The sequence below is a fragment of the Dasypus novemcinctus genome, chromosome 17 (genome assembly GCF_030445035.2).
Source record: "Dasypus novemcinctus isolate mDasNov1 chromosome 17, mDasNov1.1.hap2, whole genome shotgun sequence".
Lineage (NCBI taxonomy): Eukaryota > Metazoa > Chordata > Mammalia > Cingulata > Dasypodidae > Dasypus > Dasypus novemcinctus.
In genome coordinates this window covers 28227211-28247088 of record NC_080689.1, presented here as the reverse complement: position 1 = coordinate 28247088, position 19878 = coordinate 28227211, and the positions used below count along the sequence as shown (strand labels likewise).

Here is a 19878-nt window from a genome sequence, read left to right as displayed (position 1 = left end):
CTGACTTTCTTTAGATTCCAGAGTCAGGTCCAGCATCGCTTATAGTTTCCTCTGCTGTCTTTCACTATCGTTGTAATTCTCAGTAGTAATTGTGATTAACCAAGCCAGCAGGTTGGTAAACTAGCCGTTTCCATTTTTCTCTCTGAATGAAGAGATTTCTTTCCCATAGAGACATACTTGAGATTTAATGGAGGTAAATGCCAGGTGTTTTCTGATCCATTGAGATGGGTTAAATTCTGGGAATGTGAGTTCTTCAGAGTCTGCCTTTAGGATTCTGTATGGACTCAGAGCCAGTCCTCCAGTGGGACCTCATGAAGTGCAGTAGGTTTTTCATTTTTCTCTCTTTCTCTTCCAAAAGATCTCTCTCTCTCTTTCTGTCTCTCTCTTCTTTCTCTCTTTGCTGTCTCTCTTTCCTCTCTCTCTCCCTTCCTTCCTCCATCCTTCCCCCCTTCTCATACACATAAACACACACACACTATATGTGTGTGTGTGTATACATCATGTATTTGAAGACCTGAATAGATCAATGTTTAGATTCTCAGTAGGGCTTGTATATCCAACAGCCCATCTTACGAATTGGAAACTCCTAGCATAAACCCTTACTGGTATGTTTTCATAGACAGCAGTTCAGAATACAAATGAGAAGTGAGGAGATCTGGTATCTTTTTCCAGTGTGTCAACTGAACTTGAAAGACAGTTGCTTGTGGTTCTTGCTCTCTTTCTTGTAGACTCTCTTTTTTGACAACTCTGAATGTAGCTGTATATACATTCTTGATTTTCCTTTGATCTGCTCAGCCAAGAGAGTATAGTAAGTAACAAGATAGGCCAGGAGTTCAAGAGAGATTTGAACATGGGCAAAATGCCCCGTGTCCAAAGCATTGGCCAACATAAGATCTGAAATCCTCATTATTAGAGTCATTCATTTGAATAGAGGAATTCTACCTAGTAGAGCCTAATAAAATGTGATATCACCTGCAAAAGATCTGTATTAATTCTCACAAACTATTAGCATCTGTTCACTTTTTTAAAAACTTGAATTGGTTCATCAGATCAGCTGGCAGACAGAAACGTCCTGAAGGCCTGGAACACAGGAAGATGCAGAGGAAATGAAAGAAATTTGAACTGAGGTTTCTGCTCACTTAGTGCTCTCAGAGGGCCACTCTGTGGGGAAGTGTGAGTGACCCTGGGGCCCAGGAACGAGGCTGCTGATAGGGAGCAGGGTGGAGAGTAGCCAGACAGAGACAAAAATAAGCTCCCACACTGAAATTTTACTTTAGGGACAGCAGAGGTCACAAAATTTTGATCCTACTATGAAAATTTTGCCTTTTCAGCTTGATGAGAAATAGGCAAACATTTTTCCTAGAGTGAAATTTCATCTTTTAAATTCTTGGATGGTTTTTACAGTGTCCAACCAGTAACCTAGAAAATGTTAATGAGATAGCAAGAAAGACAAATGGCTTCTAGTACCTGTGATAGACATAGGGAAATAGATGTAAACATTAGAGGCCATCTTAATAAGAAAATAAAGACAGAAAGCATGAGCAATCACTTTGCAAATGTCCTTGTATATGAAGTCAAAATAATTAATAATTTCCTGGTTGAATCTAAGGTGAGATGCGCTCAGACAGGATGGTGGTCCAGCAGTTTACTTCAATCCAATTTTGATAGTTATGGAGTGTCTAATGTTTGCAAAGCACTGTGTTTGGCTTTTCAGAGACAACAGATGATGAAGAGAAGTTATTTGACATTTCTTGCACACCCATTAGGTTCTGGAAACTAGTTTAGGTACTTTATCCATGCTTTCTCCTTTAATGCTCACAAGTGTCCAGCAAGAAAGTATCACTGACCTGATTAAGTGTGAAAACTATGGCCCAGTGTATTAGTCAGGCAAAGTAGCAGAACTCTGTTGGCTTTTATAAAGGGTATTTAATTGGGGTAGAAGCTTAAAGTTATAAGGCCCTAAAGAATCCAACTCAAGGTACTTTCTCACCAAAGTCATTGGCCATGCGTTGAAGCAAGATGGCGGGTGATGTCTGTGTGGGTTCAGCCTTTCTCTTTTCTCTTAAGGCTCAGTGGTTCCAGTTTCTTCTGATCTCAGCTGTAGGTTGGCATAAGTTTCATCACTCTCACTGGGGCTTGTTTCTTTCTGGGCTCAGCTGCTCTGGTCTCTTCACAAGGTCAGCTGTAGACTTTAAGGCTCATCTCTCTTCCTGGCACCTCTGCCGAGTCTAATAAGCTGTCTCTGTTACTCTCTGTTCTTCTCCTGTGTGTCTACCTTGGTGTGAGAGTCTGTTTTATTAGCCTACCAAGGGACTGAGACTCAAAGCTGAGTTGCCCTCTAATGGCATGGTTGAATCAAAGCCCTAATCTTAACATAATTTAATCAGACTTCTCAGCTGAATCTAATACAATCACAGGGTTATCATGCCCAGAGGAGCAAACTAGTTTACAAACATGATCTATATCTGCTTTTGGAATTCATAAATAATAATCAAACTGCCACACTCAGTTAAATAACTGGCCCAAGTTAAGAGCCAATTGGTGAATGTTCCAGTTTCTGAGGCTTTCCCAAAGCCATTCCCTGCTCTTGGGGAGCTCCTACGCTACTACACCTATCTTGGAGACACCAGGCAGGGTGAGATAAGTCACCACAGTTGTCTACTGGGCAAAGTGCTTTAAGAGTAGAAAGGAAGAAGAGAAAATTGGGAAAAGCATTTGATGTTAATGAATGAGAAGGATTTCACCAATGAATGAATAATGCCTGGGTATTTTTAAAACATGCAAACCAGCCACAGGTAATTTATAACACAGGCAACCATCAGGCAATCTGGGGCCATTTCCAGACTTTTCAAATCAGCTCTGTCACCCAGTCAGTGCTCTGTCATGGAAAGTGTGCAGGTAGAAAAATGATAATATAAGCCATTGCACAAATGTATTTTACAACTTGATACCAAAAATGTATAAGTAATTCCAGGATGGGGAGAGGCTATAACATACAATCTGAGAGGTGAGGCAGGGGATAGACCACCTGCCTTCCTGTTCCTGCCTTAAATTTGATGATTAAGTTTCCCATATTATAATGGGTGATTTTCATTTACTTGCTTAGCACCAAGTAACTCTGCTTTTTCCCTTGAGTTCCTTGAGCTTCTCTGGCTTCTAGCTTCTTCTGCTTCCTCTCAAAGCACAGGACCCAAGGCTCTGCTCTGCTTGATATCTAGTGTTCAATCTTAGTACAGGTTTACAGAGTCTGATTACTTACTCTACACCCAAATCTAAACTTCCTTCATAGATTGCATTAGAACCCCAGATGGGAGTGGCACCAGGGAGGGTTTCAGAGAGGGCCATCGTCATATATCAAGCCTCTCAGAGGTTTCAAATCAGTCTTCAAAAATGATCTATCTTTCAACTATTGGGGGCCCGCAGAGCTGAAATTTGTGAGTTGATATTAGGCAAAGTTTGATTAACGTCTGTGGCTCTTCTCTTGTAAAGCCTCATTGTCCTTTTACCCCTGGACATCTGGTGTCAGTTGGCCCTTTTGAAGAGTTTTTCCTTCTCTGTGCTTTTGTTGTTTATGACCACAGCTAGCACTGGAGGGGATATCAGAGAGGGATATCTGGGTTTTGTTTTGTAAACAGAGGCCAAATGAAATGAAATTAAATGACTTTGTAAGAATGAAATCGGAGATGGTAGAATCCAGATGCATGATTGAAGTCAATTCTTGGTCCATTACACCACCATCGCATCTCCCTTCTTTCTTAGCAGTTGTAAGAGGCCACCACAAATATGTCTGTCTTTTCAGCCTCAGGATTTCCTGGATTCTCCAGAGGGATTCTCCAGAGTGGAAGGAGAAGTAGGATTTCTGCCTATAGATTTAAGTCTCTTAATCAATAAACTGAAGGACCCAAGGTATGCTAGACTAAACAACTCTGTGATCAGCAAATATATTCATAATAGTTTATTTGTTTGAATTCATTTGATGGTGTATTAATCTTGTGCAAGTTGCTTAACTTTGCTGTGCCTCACTTTGCTCAACTATTGAATGGGAATGATAATAATTAATACTATGGGGTTTTCATGAGGAATAAATGAATTGATACTTGTCAGGTACTTAGAACAGGTTCTGGTACATGAGTGGTCAATAGGGGTTTGCTGTTAGTACTTGTGAGATGGGCTGGTAGAGGCCCTCTCCTGCCCTGCCCTGCGCTGTGTGTATTTACATGAACATGCTAACTGTGAAGGGCTGCCCTGGAAGGATCCAGGAAGATAACTTCACAAATAGTGACATTCACCAAAGGTCTGAAAAGTGTTTTTTAATGGACCATATAGTAAATATTTTGCCTTTCCATGCCATGGGGTCTCTTACAATTGTTCATCTCCCCTGTTGAAGAGAGATAGCAGGCATAGACAATATGTAAACAAATAGACCAGGCTGTAGGCCAATAAAACTTAATTTACCAGCACTGGAATTTGAATCTCATATAATTTTCACATGTCATGATATATTCTTCTTTACCATTTTTTCAACCACTTAAAAATGTAAAAAAGCACTTTAAGCTAGTGGGCCTTACAAAAACTGGAGGTAGCCTTAAGTTGGCCAACTCCTAACACTAGACAGACTGGAGAGATATTAAGGTACCATCGGTGGCAGGTGGTGTCATGTGAAGGGCAGTGAACTCCAAACTTAGAGACCTTGTTTTAAAGCCTGTCACTTCTGAGTTCTGTGGTTTGAGAAAGTCTTTTAACTTCCTGAGGCCTGAGTTTTCTTATGGGAGAAAAGGAGGACTTGTAGGTACTTTTTAGGTGACTTTTGGGGGCCTTGCTAGCAATAAAAACAATTTTTGGAGGAAATTTGACATTTAAGGTAGATTATGGAGGACAGATTTAAAAGCATGGGAAAGGAAAATGTGGTGCATATTTGAGTAATTTTCATTTAACAGTTCAGCTAACTACCAGGAACGGTCATCCTGAGAAGGGGAGCAGGTACTTATTATGGATGATGACCTTGCATGCTAAAGTGAGGGATTAGCATACCATACCAACATTTTGCTTGTTCTTAGCAAAATTCTCCAGTTTTACAGAAGAGGCTGAGAAAGGGAAAATCTGCAACCACTGGACTGGTCAGTGAGAGCTGAGACCAGCACTTATTCTTTTGGTCTCCTGGTGACTCTTCCACCAGGTAGAATGTAATTAACTACTGGTGTATGACTCTAACCTCAGAGGAGCAAAGCCTCATATAAATCACTGAAGCCACTTCTAGTGTTTTCCAAAGGCAGTCTTATACCAGAGCCTATCTAAGAAAGGTCTGTGAGGAATCCCATTACAGAGAAGGGTAGTTGCAAAAGTGTCAACCAGAGACCTTCTGTGTCAGCAACCTTTTGCTTGATTTCCTGCTGAGTATCTTTTAAATTTTAGCTCAGACGTTATTTTTCCAGCATATCCTTCCCTAACTCCCTAGTAGGTCAGGACCTTTATTACTTACTCCTGTAGGACTGTATTTAACCTACATAGAATTTATCAGTTAATAATTATGTTGCTTTTTGTAATAATGTAAATTTATGTCCGTTTTCCTGACTAGATAATAAATTCCATGAGCAGAGAGATTATATGTTTAGCTTATGGAGCCAGTCTCAAACCTGGCACATGCCAGCACATAGAAGACATTCAGAATTTTTTGACTGAATAATGAATGAATAAACGAATGAAGATTCTCTCATTAGTCATTGATATTGATGAAAACAGTCATTGATTAAGCAAAAACTTATTAGACAGAAATTACTATCTTCAGATGCTAATTAAATGTTTTTTTCCTTTATGTTTTTCACTGACTCCTCTCAGGATTACCTTTGTGGTAGGTGAGTGCTCATTTTTTGCCATCCTCATCTATCACAAAAGGACAGTAATATAAAATCTTGGCATAGTTACTATAGTAACATTAGAACCATAACACTTAAACCAAAATGTAAATACTTCTTCAAATAAAGGTGTATAGGACTAGTTTGAAGGGCATATTCACTAGAGGCCCTATCTAGTAGAGAAATAATAGTATGTTTCATCAACTTGGCGATAATGCTGTATAAAAACTTTGTGTTTTCCTATAAGTCACTAAAACTCCATTTGTTCCTTGGAATAATAAGATCTGCCTAGTTCCTTTCTTAGTTGACGTCCAATTTTAAAATGGATTTGCTCCGTGTAAAATACACACTCAGCCTTAGGGCATGCCACTGAGAATATTATAAAGAATCTTAGAAAATTGCAGCATAGAGGATTGATGAAGTATTACCATTAAGTGGACATCTACCAACTTTCCTTTTTAAAAATGTATTTTTTGTTACTTTCTAATTTTGCTCTTCTCAAACACATCTTATTCTTTCAAGGACTGTGATTTAAGAATATGCAGGAAAATTTAAAAGACTTGCAAACTGCATGCTGATAGGGTTCCATCTCATGAAAAGCTATCTACTTTAGCTACTGAAGATGAAGCTTAATGACTTAGGGAAAGGCTGATGAAATTCACCAGCCTCTGCTCACATAACTAGTGTTTTCCTTGTTAAAAAAAAAAAAAAGAAAAGAAAAGAAAACGCATTCTGAGTGTTCCTAACACACAGCTTGAAATTGGATTCTTTATTAAACATCCCTCGTTCTATGAAGCAGGCTAGAATGCAAAAAGTGAGTGTAAACAGGGAGTGTAGATTATATCCCAGAAAGAGCCTATACGTTAAAGGGCACAGCATTCCTCATCATCCAAAGCTTCTAGATTGGAGTTCATCTTCCTACATTTTTTCTACATTTACTCAGGGCTTATGTATGGAAACTGGATAGAAGGTCTCCAAAGACCTCTCTTTATCCTGGGGCTTTGTCATGTGGAGATATAGTATCTTGGCAATTCTGTTTCTGCCTGGGGATGGTAGAACTAGCCCTCAACAAAATGATGAAGTAGCTATAGATTACCTTCAGTGCTTTAATCCCCTTTTTGGGGGACCCTGTGTTCTCCTGTTAGGGTCCATTTTTTCTGCCTTCTACCACCCCTCCCACACACTCACCAAGGGGCTTCTTATTTTCAATGCTGCCTTGAGTCCCCATCTGTGAGAAGGAAGGCCAGTCAGATATGTTATTGCACATCAACTTGCTAGAGGTTTTAACAAACACACACCTTCTGATTTTGAGGCACTGCCTTCCTTCAAGCACTTTATTTAAGTGCTCTGCTCTCCTTTCCCTTCACTCTACTTCTATCCTTTATGCCAGTGCCTCTCAAGCCATGGTGCAAAGAATACCTACATCAGAACTGCCTGGGCTGCTTGTTAAAGTTCAGCTCCTTAGGTTCCTCTTCAGATCTACTGACTATCTGGTGAGAAGGCCCAGTTACCTGCATTTCAATGAGCTTCCTAGGTAATTCCTGGGTGACCTGAAGATGGAGAAGCATTGCTCTCGATGCCTTTATTGACATCATTTCTTCCTTCTGGAATGTCCTCTCACCATACCCAGTTTGGCCATTCTTCCAATCCCTTCTTTTATGACTATTCCATATTCTTCCTAGTATTGATGGTCATTTGAGTAACTACCACGTGTAGACTGTAAATTCATTAAATGTTGAGGATCTGTGTCAAATCACTTTGTATTGCCCACAGCTATCTGTTACAATGTTTTGTATATAGAAGCAGCTCAATAAATGCTTGATGAATAAATGAATGGTCCACTCCTAGAGCTAGAAAAATGGAGAGGACTGTACTTCACCCAAAAACCTCATTTCTTAGGGTGAAACGTCAACAGGCTAGTGGGATAAATATTTTTAAGTAGGAAATCTTTTTTGTTGTTGTTAACCCAGATATAAAAGGATGCAATGAGGTCATCTTTTTTCAGTGTGTTAGGTCAAACATTAAAAAGCTGCTTCTCCACTTCAGAGTGAATGGTAGCGATTGTGATCCAAAATTGTACTGTTGTCCCTTATGAGGCCTCTGATAGAGTCACAGAATACAGAGAAGATACTCTAAGGCCCTGCTTCCAGGCGTTCCTTACACTTGAAATCTCACATTTGCAGGACTTTAGGTTGAGCAGAGAAGTTTCTAGAAGCCCAATTGCGTCAACCCAAGAACCCAGGTGCATTAACCTGGAACCTTGAGAGTCCATTTTGAGTGGATCCAGATGAACCCATTGTCTCCTCTTCTGTAATTCCCTAGTAATTCACCTCCTCATCTCTTCCCTGCCCCCCTCCAAAAAGAGTTTGATCTTCCAAAACGGGGCTCACTCCTTGACTTTGGCAATTTCTCACTAGAAAACGAGTGAGCTGATTTGGAGGTGGATCTTAATCATCTTTGCAACATTGGGCCTTGCACATAAGAATGCCTAAGATTCCATCTATTCAATACCTCTTTCCCCCTCTCCTGAGGGCCCACCATGACAATCAATCTTCATTACTTGAAGGACCATATTCAGAGATACTTGCAACAATGTTGAGGGCTTGACATACTTGACTGCCCTAACTCCTTGGGAGCCACCAGTTCTCTTGAGAAGTACAATTCCCTCTGTTTGAGAACATCATTGTATGGGTCTCCACATAATGATATAACCCACTGTGACAAAATGCACACTCACACACTCCCTAGAAGCTTGCCCTGTGTCAGATGCCCCCCCTTAAGCATCTTGAACAGGTAACCTTCCTTATTGTATTTTCTAAAGAGTTTTCTCTACCTTATAATTTCAACCACATACCTATGTTCAAATGTTGCCCCCTCCCACCCTCCCAGAGTGTAGACTACAATGTAGACCACTGTCCATGTGGGCAGCAGTGCTCCAAAATGTATTCACCAAATGAAATGAATGTGCCACGATGATGAAAGAGGTTGTTGATGTGGGAGGAGTGGGGTGAGGGGGGTGGGGGGTATATGGGGACCTCATATTTTTTGAATGTAACGTTTAAAAGAAAATGAAGAAGAAGAAGAAGAAGAAAAAAGAATGCCTAAGAAAGTCTCATCAAATGAAATCTTGAATGGATGTGTTGGTTTTGCATTTCTGTGGATTACGTATTAGTTTATAAAATTTTAAAAAGTAATGTCTTGACCCCCAAGACAGAAAATCACTGAATGGCTTTGAGATTCTTGGGGAAAAAAACAAAGAAAAACAAAACAGTGATTTATTTTTATTAGAGTCAAGCATTGACTTACTTATCATCCCAGAAGTCTGTATCATTCATCTCAGCTCACCACCCATGGCTCATTCCCCAGTTTTATTTTAGTTTTGCTTGGTCACTACTAGGATTTATTTCTCCATTTTCTTTTTTCTTGACCAAATGGGAAATCATTGTGATTATTACGTGACTTTGGGATGATTTCAGAGCTCAAACTTCAGCTGATGATCCTCCAAATGGATCATCCTTCCCTTGCTACCTGATGGATATAAGTGTTTACAAAACCCTCACTTATGGGCAGAGAGGTAGACGGGCAGCAGGGGACCAGAGAGGAAAATATGAAAGTTGCTTGAACAGATAATGCAAAGCCCACGTGTTCTCTTATGATGGAGGAAGAACAAAATGAGGAGGTTACTCAACACTAATTATAGAGCTCTTTGGCCCCAAGGAATAGTATGGCTAACCTATGTAGTGAATAACCTATGTAGTAAATAAACAAAATAAACAAAAATGCCCTGCAAAGTTGGAAGGCATTATGGTATAATGCAAAGCGCTTGGCTTTTCAATCTGATACTGTCCCCTGCTCATGAAATGGGGAACCATTTCACATAGGGAGCAGTTTTTTTTTTTTATTTTTATTTTTTTTTTATTTTTATTTTTTTTTTATTTAATTTTTTTATTTTTTATTGACTTTGTAATAATATTACATTAAAAATATATATGTGAGGTCCCATTCAACCCCACCCCCCCACCCCCCCTCTCCGCCCCCCCAACAACACTCGTTCCCATCATCATGACACATCCATTGGATTTGGTAAGTACATCTTTGGGCACCTCTGCACCTCATATACATTGGTTCACATCATGGCCCATACTCTCCTCTATTCCATCATGTAGGCCCTGTGAGGATTTACAATGTCCGGTGATTACCTCTGAAGCACCATCCAGGGCAGCTCCATGTCCCGAAGACGCCTCCACCTCTCATCTCTTCCTGCCTTTCCCCATACCCTTTGTCCATTATGTCCACTTTTCCCAATCCAATGCCACCTCTTCTATGTGGACACTGGATTGGTTGTGTCCATTGCACCTTTATGTCAAGAGGAGGCTCAGATTCCACCTGGATGCTGGATGCAATCCTCCCATTTTCAGTTGTAATCACTCTAGGAGGGAGCAGTTTTAAGTGCACATGCTCATGTCCAGCTCAGAGATTCTGATTCACCATCAGAATCAGCAATAACCCTATGAGAATTCTCTCATTCATCCAGTAAGTGTGTACCGTGCATCTCTGGTGTGCCAATCCCTGCTCCAGGAACTGGGAATACGTTAGTGAACAATCAGACAAAACTCTGTGCCCGCATAGAATTTACATTCTAGTAAGGAGAGCTAGACAATCAGCGGAACTATTGAATGAATTCTATAGCACATAAAAATAATCAGTGCTATGTAAAAATTAAAGCAGGGAAAAGAGCCACCAATGAGAGTACATCTCAGGATATCAATTTTTCATTAAGTCCTAAATCCTTCTTACTGGTTTATTTTTTACTGCATTGCCTCACTTCTATCCCATTTGCTTCCTTTACTCAAAGATTTAGGGGGTTGATTACTAACATGGGCCAGGATCTGACTCCAGTTAAATTTGTCTTGAAAGTTCAGGTAGAAAGGCCTGGGTCCTTCACATGACCTCTTACTGCCTGTCCCCTTTTATCAGGCAGCAAAGAGGAAACTCTATTTGGAAAAAAAAGGTAATGGCAGGAAAGGTTGCTTTGGAAAACTGAGCTCCTTCCTGTAGTCGGGTCATCGTGGCCTGGGGTTGGGGCCAGGGCAGGGAATTTGTTACCCTAGAGGAATAGTCAGATGAGGAGGAAAGCATTTGGGGGTGCTTGCCTCAGTCATAGATGATTTACAGTTGCTTTCACCACGTTGCCTTAGAAACAAATTAATTGCTTAGCTTTGAGGCTGTCTGTCTGCAAGGATTACATAAAAGGGAATTCCAGGTCCTGATGAAGGAGGGAGTCAAGGAGTTGCTTGGAATAACCCTGGCTGCCAATCAACAGAATACTAGGATGTCTACTAAACCAGCCTGGTGGGAATGCCAGCGATTTTCCTTTTCTCTTAGGTCAGGTCCTCCTTGGTAGCCAAAAGTGGTCAGTAGCCGACGGGGGACAGGTTGTTTGGCTGTGGGCATTGGCTGCCTGCTTTTAAATGTCCCCTTCAGGCCATTTTGCTGTGGGAGGGTCTTCTTTGTCCTTTCCTAAGGCACTCTGGCAAGCATAGTTTTCCATTCCTTGTAGGTATGACTACTCCCTTCAACAAAGGTGGTTATACTTACTTGCAACCTGGACATTTTTTTCACCATCTTTGTCATCCCATCCAAGTCTGCATTCTGTAGGTGTTGTGATTGTTTTGTTTTAAAATAAATAGTGAAGGTATTTGGCCATTTTGGTATTTCCTGTGCTGAAGGCTCTTTAGGGTGATGTAATAAATATTCCTATGTGAGAACTGGCTATAGATAGAAGAGTTGATCTGAAGTAACCATGAAAATCAGCCTTCCCTTGTGCCCAGTGTTCAGTAGATTAGGGCACAATATAAGAAAAGCCAGATAGCAGACCAACATACTTACAGCTTCTATTCTTATCTTCCTGCTTAATTTTCATGGATATATATATTTGACAAGAGGATGGGGGTGGTTAAGCAGAACTGCTTGAATCCGATGACTGGGCAAATATCCTGAGAGGATGGAGACAATAATAATAAGGAACTCACCTTTAGATAAGACCCATTCCACTCCCTCACAAGTTGTGTAGTAATTTAATAAAGAAAGAAATGATTAAATTTTAATGTGACACTGATGGAAAAAAAAAAAAAGGATACCAAGAAACAGAATTGAAATACTACAATAGGTTATATATAGTTCTTTCTAGTTGCTTCATTGCCAATAAGCTGTATCAGTGTTTTAAGCCCACTGATTTCACAAAACTTAAGTTCTTTCTAGTTGCTTCATTGCCAGTAAGCTCTATCAGTGTTTTAAGCCCAATGATTTCACAAACTATAATGTTGCCAGCTTTTGAATAAACTGGTGATGTTTTTGAGTTAACCTCAGAAGCTTCCTGCCTCTTCCATTTAGGGAATGGAAAATAGCTCCTGTTTCTCCAGTAACGATGATGGATTTTTATTGATCCATCGATACTCTTGCATCTGGAATCTTTTTGACCAAGAACATGTTGTGAGACATTGGCTGGGGCATGAATGGAGGGCAGGGCTTTTTCTTGGCTAATCTAAGAGATTGCACTGAAAGTATTTGTATGAAGAGGTTACCAGGGAATTAGTAAAAGACCAGATAATAAAGGCAGCTATCTCATGAAACATGCCAGCCATACTTTATACCAGTTATTAGTTCTTGTCTGTATGAGTCTATAGTCCATAAGAGAAATGCTAGATTGTTGGAAAACTTCCACAGGACTTTTGCTAACAAGGTCTTCCTAGCCCTGTGCAGAAGCCAAGAGGCTTTCCAATGGACTAGTTCAAACCCAAGTCCAACAGTTCACCCATGATTGAGGTAATATAATGGAGCAGTTTATTTTATCAGTCTTGGAGACAGATCAGAGTTTGAATCTCAGTGCATTAATTTACTCTATAATTGACTTTGAGCAAATACCCAACCTTTCCAAGCCTCAGTTATCACACATCCAAAGTGGGCTATTAAAACCTACTTTATAGGGTTACTGTTAGGACTGCTGTGCACTGCCCAACTCCAGTGGGTGCTGTCCACACAGATTATAATGGAAATGGCAACACTAGGAATTGTATAACATGGTGATGCTGATTATTGTAAGGATTATATATAACAATACATATAAAAAAATTGTGAATGATGCCTGTGTCTGTTTAAAAAATGTAAACTAGTGTTAGTCTCTCATGCCATTGACTATGATTTGCTGTTGTGCCATTTTGAAAGTTGTCTCTAGAAAGGTATGGTAGAAAACATCTTCTTAAATTCAATTCATTCCTGTGGGTATGAGCCCATTGTAAGTAAGACCTTTTGATGAGGCTACTTCACTAAGGTGTGGCCCACCTCAATCAGGATGGGCCTTAATCCTATTATCTGAGCCCTTCCTAAGCAGAATGAGATTCCGAGAGAGAGAAAGCCACAGAAGCAAAAAACTGAAAATCATTGGAACCCGGAAGAGGATGTAGAGGCCAGGAGAGGCTGCCATATGCATTATCATGTAACAGCAGAACCCAGGACCAAGGATCAATGGCTGCCAGTCCTAGAACACCAGTCTTTGGAAAGAAAGCGTCACCTTGATGACACTTTGATTTGGGCCTCTAGCCTCGAAACCATGATTGAATAAATTCCCCTTGTTTAATCCAACCCATTCCATGATATTCGCTTGAGCAGCCTAGGAAACTAAAACAGAAGTAAAAAGGAAAATAGTTTTAGACAGAGAAAATACATCTGCAAAGGCTTGGAGGTAAGAAAGTAATGCCTTGCTAAGGAAATAGAAAGACTAGAACTCACAGTGGGAGGTCTGATCATGGAAGGTCTTTAGCAGCCTACTGAGTGTTTGGGGCTTTGTCCTCCAGGGCAGCATACAACCAATGAGAGTTCTGAGTAAAGCGAGAGACTCATCTCTGTTCTTCAGAAAGTCATCTTTGCCTAAATGTGAAGAATGGAATGATGAGATTTCATCATAACTCAAATGAAGCAGTTGATTTTTTCAGTCCTTGGGATAGACATGAGCTTGCAACTCGTTCAGTAGTTTCCTCTCTATATGCCTGACAGCAAGTACTTAACCTTCCTGACCGTTACAGGTCCCCCAAACATTTTAAGTTGAAAATCTCCCCAAAGGGTCACTACTAATGTTTTTCTCCTGTTTAAACTTTAGCTCTCTACTATGTCTTTTATATACTTGCCAGGCTTTGAGATCTTTTGTAAACCAATCCACTTTTATAATTGGCAAGAGCCATTGTTATTGTTTCCATCCTCATCCCTACAGTCTTCTTGGTGATTCCTACGTAAACTAGGCTACACATCGTCATCAGGGTCTTGGCACTCGTGTGAATTCTCTTCCTTCCAGCAGATGTCTATTACACCTGATTGATCCCTTCCTTCCTTCAGGACTTTGCTCAACTGCCATCTTACCAGAGAGGCCTCCCTTAGTCAGTATAAAACCATGCATGCCTGTATACATGCACACATGCACACACACACAGAGATTTCCTATCTTCCTTATATTGCCTTTTCCCCACTCCGTAACAGTTTTTACCATCTGACATTTATATTCTTTATTTCCTCCCCATCAGAATATAAGCTCAGTGAGAGCAGGGATTTTGATTTTCTCACTGCTAATTTCTCAGAGCCTAGGTCAGGGCCTCGCTGGCCAGTCTAAAATACATATACATAAAGTACATATTAAGCCCTTGGTAATGATTCGTAGAACAAATGGGTGAAAAAGGCATTGGAACTAGATCTTCCACTATTCTCGCAGGCTGATTAGGTACCACCTTGTTTTAAGTAAAGATCCTAAAACTCACCCGAGCCATGTAATAACTGAACAGGCAGACACATCGGTAATAGATTCTTGCATATTTTGAAAATGAGTTTCTTCTGTTTTCCAGCCTTTTACTTAGATTGGAATTCTACCACTACTAATTCAGGATTTCATTGTCTTCTTTAGTATGGGAAAAATGACAAAGATGCTTATTTTCCAACAGTGATGAACTCAAAAGAGCTATTAGGCTTTGGTGGGGTCTCTGAGGGTCTGCCAGGATGTGCTGGGCCAAGAAGTTCTCCTAGGGCCTGGGGCAGTTGTCAGTAGAAACCATTAGCAGCAAACACAGGACATGGAACTTAGAGGAATGTGAGAGCGCTCTCAGCTGGCCTGAGGCTATGAAAAACTAATCCAGTTCCTCTTTGAACTTTTTGCCCCTAGGCAACAAGGCTCTGGACTGTCTCAGGACCCCTTTGTATCACTTTATCTCATTTCATAACTGCAAGGCCTCCCAGAGGAGAGCTCTCTGATTTAGAGTAGATGTTTCTCTGCTTCACTGCCCACTGTGGCCCTGGAGACAGGAGATGGAAGGTCCCAGCTGAGTTTGGCATGAGCTGGTAGATGAAATTAGGGCAGTGGTGGCTTAGACCCTTGTTTTACTCACCAAGCTTTATGCTTCTTGGGGACTCCGTTGCCCACAGCCCTTTGTCATGAGCGTACTTTGTGGTTATTGGTCTTATGCCACATGAGCTAATTTATTTTATTTATTTATTTATTTTTAAAGTTTTATTTTATTTTTTAAATTTATTATTTCTCTCCCCTTCCCGCACCACCCCCACCCCCACCCCGTTGTCTGTTCTCTGTGTCCATTTGCTGCGTGCTCTTCTGTCTAATTCTGTTGTCAGCGGCACAGGAATCTGTGTCTCTTTTTTGTTACCTCATCTTGTTGTGTCAGCTCTCCGTGTGGGCAGCACCATTCCTGGGCAGGCTGAAATTTCTTTCGCGCTGGGCGGCTCTCCTTATGGGGTGCACTCCTTGCACGTGGGGCTCCCCTACACGGGGGACACCCCTGCGTGGCAGGGCACTCCTTGTGTGCATCAGCACTGCGCATGGGCCAGCTCCACACGGGTCAAGGAGGCCCAGGGTTTGAACCGCGGACCTCCCAGGTGGTAGATGGACACCCTATCCACTGGGCCAAGTCCGCTTCCTGTCACATGAGCTAATTTAGATGGAAATATTGTTCCTGCATTTGTTGGTCACTTGAATCCTCTATAGAACTTATATGTATTTTAGAATGACCATGGAAAGCATGACATCAGCACAGAGATGTAACATTTTATGGCTGGTTATACTGATTTCACAGCCTTCTGGCTCCTACACTTTTGCCACAGCTAGACCTGGGGCTGGTTATCTCCCTTCCCTTATGTGGATAGCCTGCTGATTTTAAAGGATAAATTGTGCACAGATGTGAAGAGCTGTGCTTGAAGAACCAAATGCCCAGCTGCTAATATTTCAGGAGAACTGGGCTTGCTGAAAATTAGGAGGAAATGTGCTCTCATCAAAACATGCTTTTAAAATTGCCCTTAATGTGTGGAAATATTGCATCACAGCAATTTTTTTCCAATACGAATAGCATTGATCTTTGATTGCAGACAAACTTGACAATTTCTCTGGCTTTCAAGGAAGTTTGGAGCAGTGGGATGTGATTTCATGAAATAAGAATGTAAGGTGTACCCCAGAATTTAAGATGATCACCAGATCTTGTGTGGGCAGGATTTTGCAGAATCTGAATTTCAAAGCATCAGTATAAATTAAGTGATTTTGGCAATGAAATGGTTGCTAGAAGATGTGCTAATGAAAATTTAAAGAAAATATGGTTTTGCAACAAGAGGGAAATTATTTAATGCTTCAAAAGTTTTGTTTTTTATTTTCTTCTTGGCTTTTAACATGCATAAATGTGTATTCACTAAGGCAAGGCTATAATTGAACTTTTCTTTGCCAGTAAATCAATTGTGTATCTTGCTCAGTGAATGGGGACTACATATAGAAAATCCATCAACAGGGAGATTGAATTGTAAATTTTACAAAGAATTGCAGCTTAATAACTGATGGTATCTTAGAATAGTGGTGATTCACCATAGATTCTGTGATGGTCAAATATAAATAAATCATTGGTAAAGTTAATGAAAAATAATTAGTCATGCTTTGGATCTGGCTCTAATGATGTGATTTTTCCCACCCTCCCCCATCTTATTTTTACCAGTAGGTTGGGACAGTCGGAAGTCTGCCATTATACAACATGCTGCGATTAAGTCTCTCACCCACCTTTTCAATGGGCTTTCATCTGTTCGCCATCATGGCACTCTTATTTTCCCATGTGAGCCATATAAGTGCAGAGTCAGAAATGGAGGGAGAAAGAAATGACACTGGTGAATGTACCGGCTCCTATTACTGTAAGAAAGGGGTGATTTTACCCATTTGGGAACCCCAAGACCCTTCCTTTGGAGACAAAATTGCTAGAGCTACTGTGTATTTCGTGGCCATGGTCTACATGTTTCTTGGAGTCTCTATTATTGCTGACCGGTTCATGTCCTCTATAGAAGTCATCACATCTCAAGAAAAAGAAATAACCATAAAGAAACCCAATGGAGAGACAACCAAGACGACTGTGAGGATCTGGAATGAGACAGTTTCTAACCTGACCTTGATGGCCCTGGGATCATCTGCTCCTGAGATTCTCCTCTCAGTGATCGAAGTGTGTGGCCATAACTTCACTGCAGGAGACCTTGGTCCTAGTACCATCGTGGGAAGTGCTGCATTCAATATGTTCATCATTATTGCACTTTGTGTTTATGTGGTCCCTGATGGAGAGACAAGGAAGATTAAGCATTTGCGTGTGTTCTTTGTGACAGCAGCATGGAGCATCTTTGCCTATACCTGGCTTTACATTATTTTGTCTGTCATCTCTCCTGGGGTTGTGGAAGTCTGGGAAGGCTTGCTTACTTTCTTCTTCTTTCCCATCTGTGTTGTGTTTGCTTGGGTAGCAGATAGGAGGCTTCTGTTTTACAAGTATGTCTACAAGAGGTATCGGGCTGGCAAACAGAGGGGAATGATTATTGAACATGAAGGAGACAGGCCATCTTCCAAGACTGAAATCGAAATGGATGGGAAAGTAGTCAATTCTCACGTTGACAATTTCTTAGATGGTGCTCTGGTTCTGGAGGTCGATGAGAGGGATCAAGATGATGAAGAGGCTAGGCGAGAAATGGCTAGGATCCTGAAGGAACTCAAGCAGAAGCACCCAGAGAAAGAAATAGAGCAGTTAATAGAATTAGCTAACTACCAAGTCCTAAGCCAGCAGCAAAAAAGCCGAGCATTTTACCGCATCCAAGCTACTCGCCTGATGACTGGGGCTGGCAACATTCTGAAGAGACATGCAGCTGACCAAGCAAGGAAGGCTGTCAGTATGCATGAGGTCAACACTGAAGTGGCAGAAAATGACCCTGTTAGCAAGGTTTTCTTTGAACAAGGGACATACCAGTGTCTGGAAAACTGTGGTACCGTAGCCCTGACCATTTTCCGCAGAGGTGGTGATTTGACCAACACTGTGTTTGTTGACTTCAGAACAGAGGATGGTACAGCCAATGCTGGGTCTGATTATGAATTTACTGAAGGAACTGTGGTCTTTAAGCCTGGCGAGACCCAGAAGGAAATCAGAGTCGGCATCATTGATGATGATATCTTTGAGGAGGATGAAAATTTCCTTGTGCATCTCAGCAATGTCAAGGTCTCTTCTGAAGCTTCAGAAGATGGCATACTGGAAGCCAATCATGTTTCCACACTCGCTTGCCTCGGCTCTCCCTCTACTGCCACCGTGACTATTTTTGATGATGATCACGCAGGCATCTTTACTTTTGAGGAACCTGTGACTCATGTGAGTGAGAGTATTGGCATCATGGAGGTGAAAGTATTGAGAACATCTGGAGCACGAGGAAATGTTATCGTTCCCTATAAAACCATTGAAGGGACTGCCAGAGGTGGAGGAGAGGACTTTGAAGACACTTGTGGAGAGCTCGAATTTCAGAATGATGAAATTGTGTAAGTTCCTTTTTTTATATATGTGTGTATGTGGCTGAGTGTTTTTGTGAGTATGAGAGTGTGTGCATAGTTTTTTAAAAAAATGGCATGCAAAGAATGGAATAGTTTTTGAACAAGACGAATTTCAAAATAGCAATCTTTGCTTAAGTGCTACTTAATAATAAGAGATATTATTTTGACATCAATATTTTATTTTTGCTTTTCTGTCTTTATATATTTTAAGTACATTATAGACTATGAGAGAGTGAATCTTGGACATCGTTATGATGGATTGAAAAATTTGTATCCTATTTTGAATCATATAATGAACACACAGAAAAGGGATATTTAAAACTTTATAAGGTCAATAACTTAATTGTTGAGTACAAATTGGGAAAGCTTAAGAAGCAAACACCTCTGAAAAGAATTTCCTGGCTACTAGGGCTGGCTGAAAATATTTCTCTTGTTTTCATCTGACATTGTATTTTTATGATAATATAAGATTATGATTCTGCTTAAATGCTAATGCTTAATTGTGAGTTAATGACCAATCCTGTGTTTTTTTTTCAGTTTTATGCCAACTTGGGAAAAGCTATACATCTCTTACTTAGTTCCAGTCTGATTTTTATTTTACATGATTAAACACTCTTTTATCCTACTGACATGGTGATGGGGAGAGAAATAAGGTCTGTATAAGCATCCTAGTTGACAGGGAGCAGGTCAGAAAGAAGTGGGAAACAATTTACTTTTCCTCTTCGCACTTTACACTGTGCCCATGTTTGTTTGTTTGTTTTTTTAACATGGAGTGCCCGGTTTTGTGTGATTCTCCATTTAGAAAGCTCTTCTTTTTTCTGTGCCTAGGAGAGGGCATTTTACTTAGCTCAACAAAAGCAAACCAGAAAATTAGACTCAATGTGCAATGTCCAAACTAGGAGGAGGGAGGAAAAGAAACTATTTATAATATCTGCAGTGCAACAAAGGACATTCAAGTGAATAATGGCTAGATAGGTTGAATCATTGGCAATTTAGGATCTTCAGGAAACAAAAATAAATGTGTAAAATTGTTCTATATTTGACCACCTCTTAAGCTGAATGCATGTAATATGTTAAATGGCAAGTACATATTCTCCAAGTATGAAATTTCTCCTATTGAAAGTATAAAGAAAATAAAAATTTTATGAAAAGTGG

General features: G+C 40.5%; 1 protein-coding gene across 14 annotated transcripts in view; it reads left to right on the top strand.

Moving 5' to 3' along the window:
* SLC8A1 (solute carrier family 8 member A1) overlaps positions 1-19878 on the top strand; it is a 391565-nt gene that overhangs the window by 69825 nt on the left and 301862 nt on the right. For 7 of the 14 annotated variants that reach the window (XM_058278458.2, XM_058278455.2, XM_058278453.2 and 4 more), the window contains exon 2: positions 16877-18711. In XM_058278458.2, the coding sequence (XP_058134441.1) occupies positions 16913-18711 (1799 nt within the window). In that variant the 5' untranslated portion in view covers positions 16877-16912. Of the gene's footprint in view, positions 1-3833; positions 3907-16876; positions 18712-19878 lie in introns of those variants that run through there. The other 7 variants (XM_058278450.2, XM_058278448.2, XM_058278447.2 and 4 more) reach the window with 2 other exon arrangements.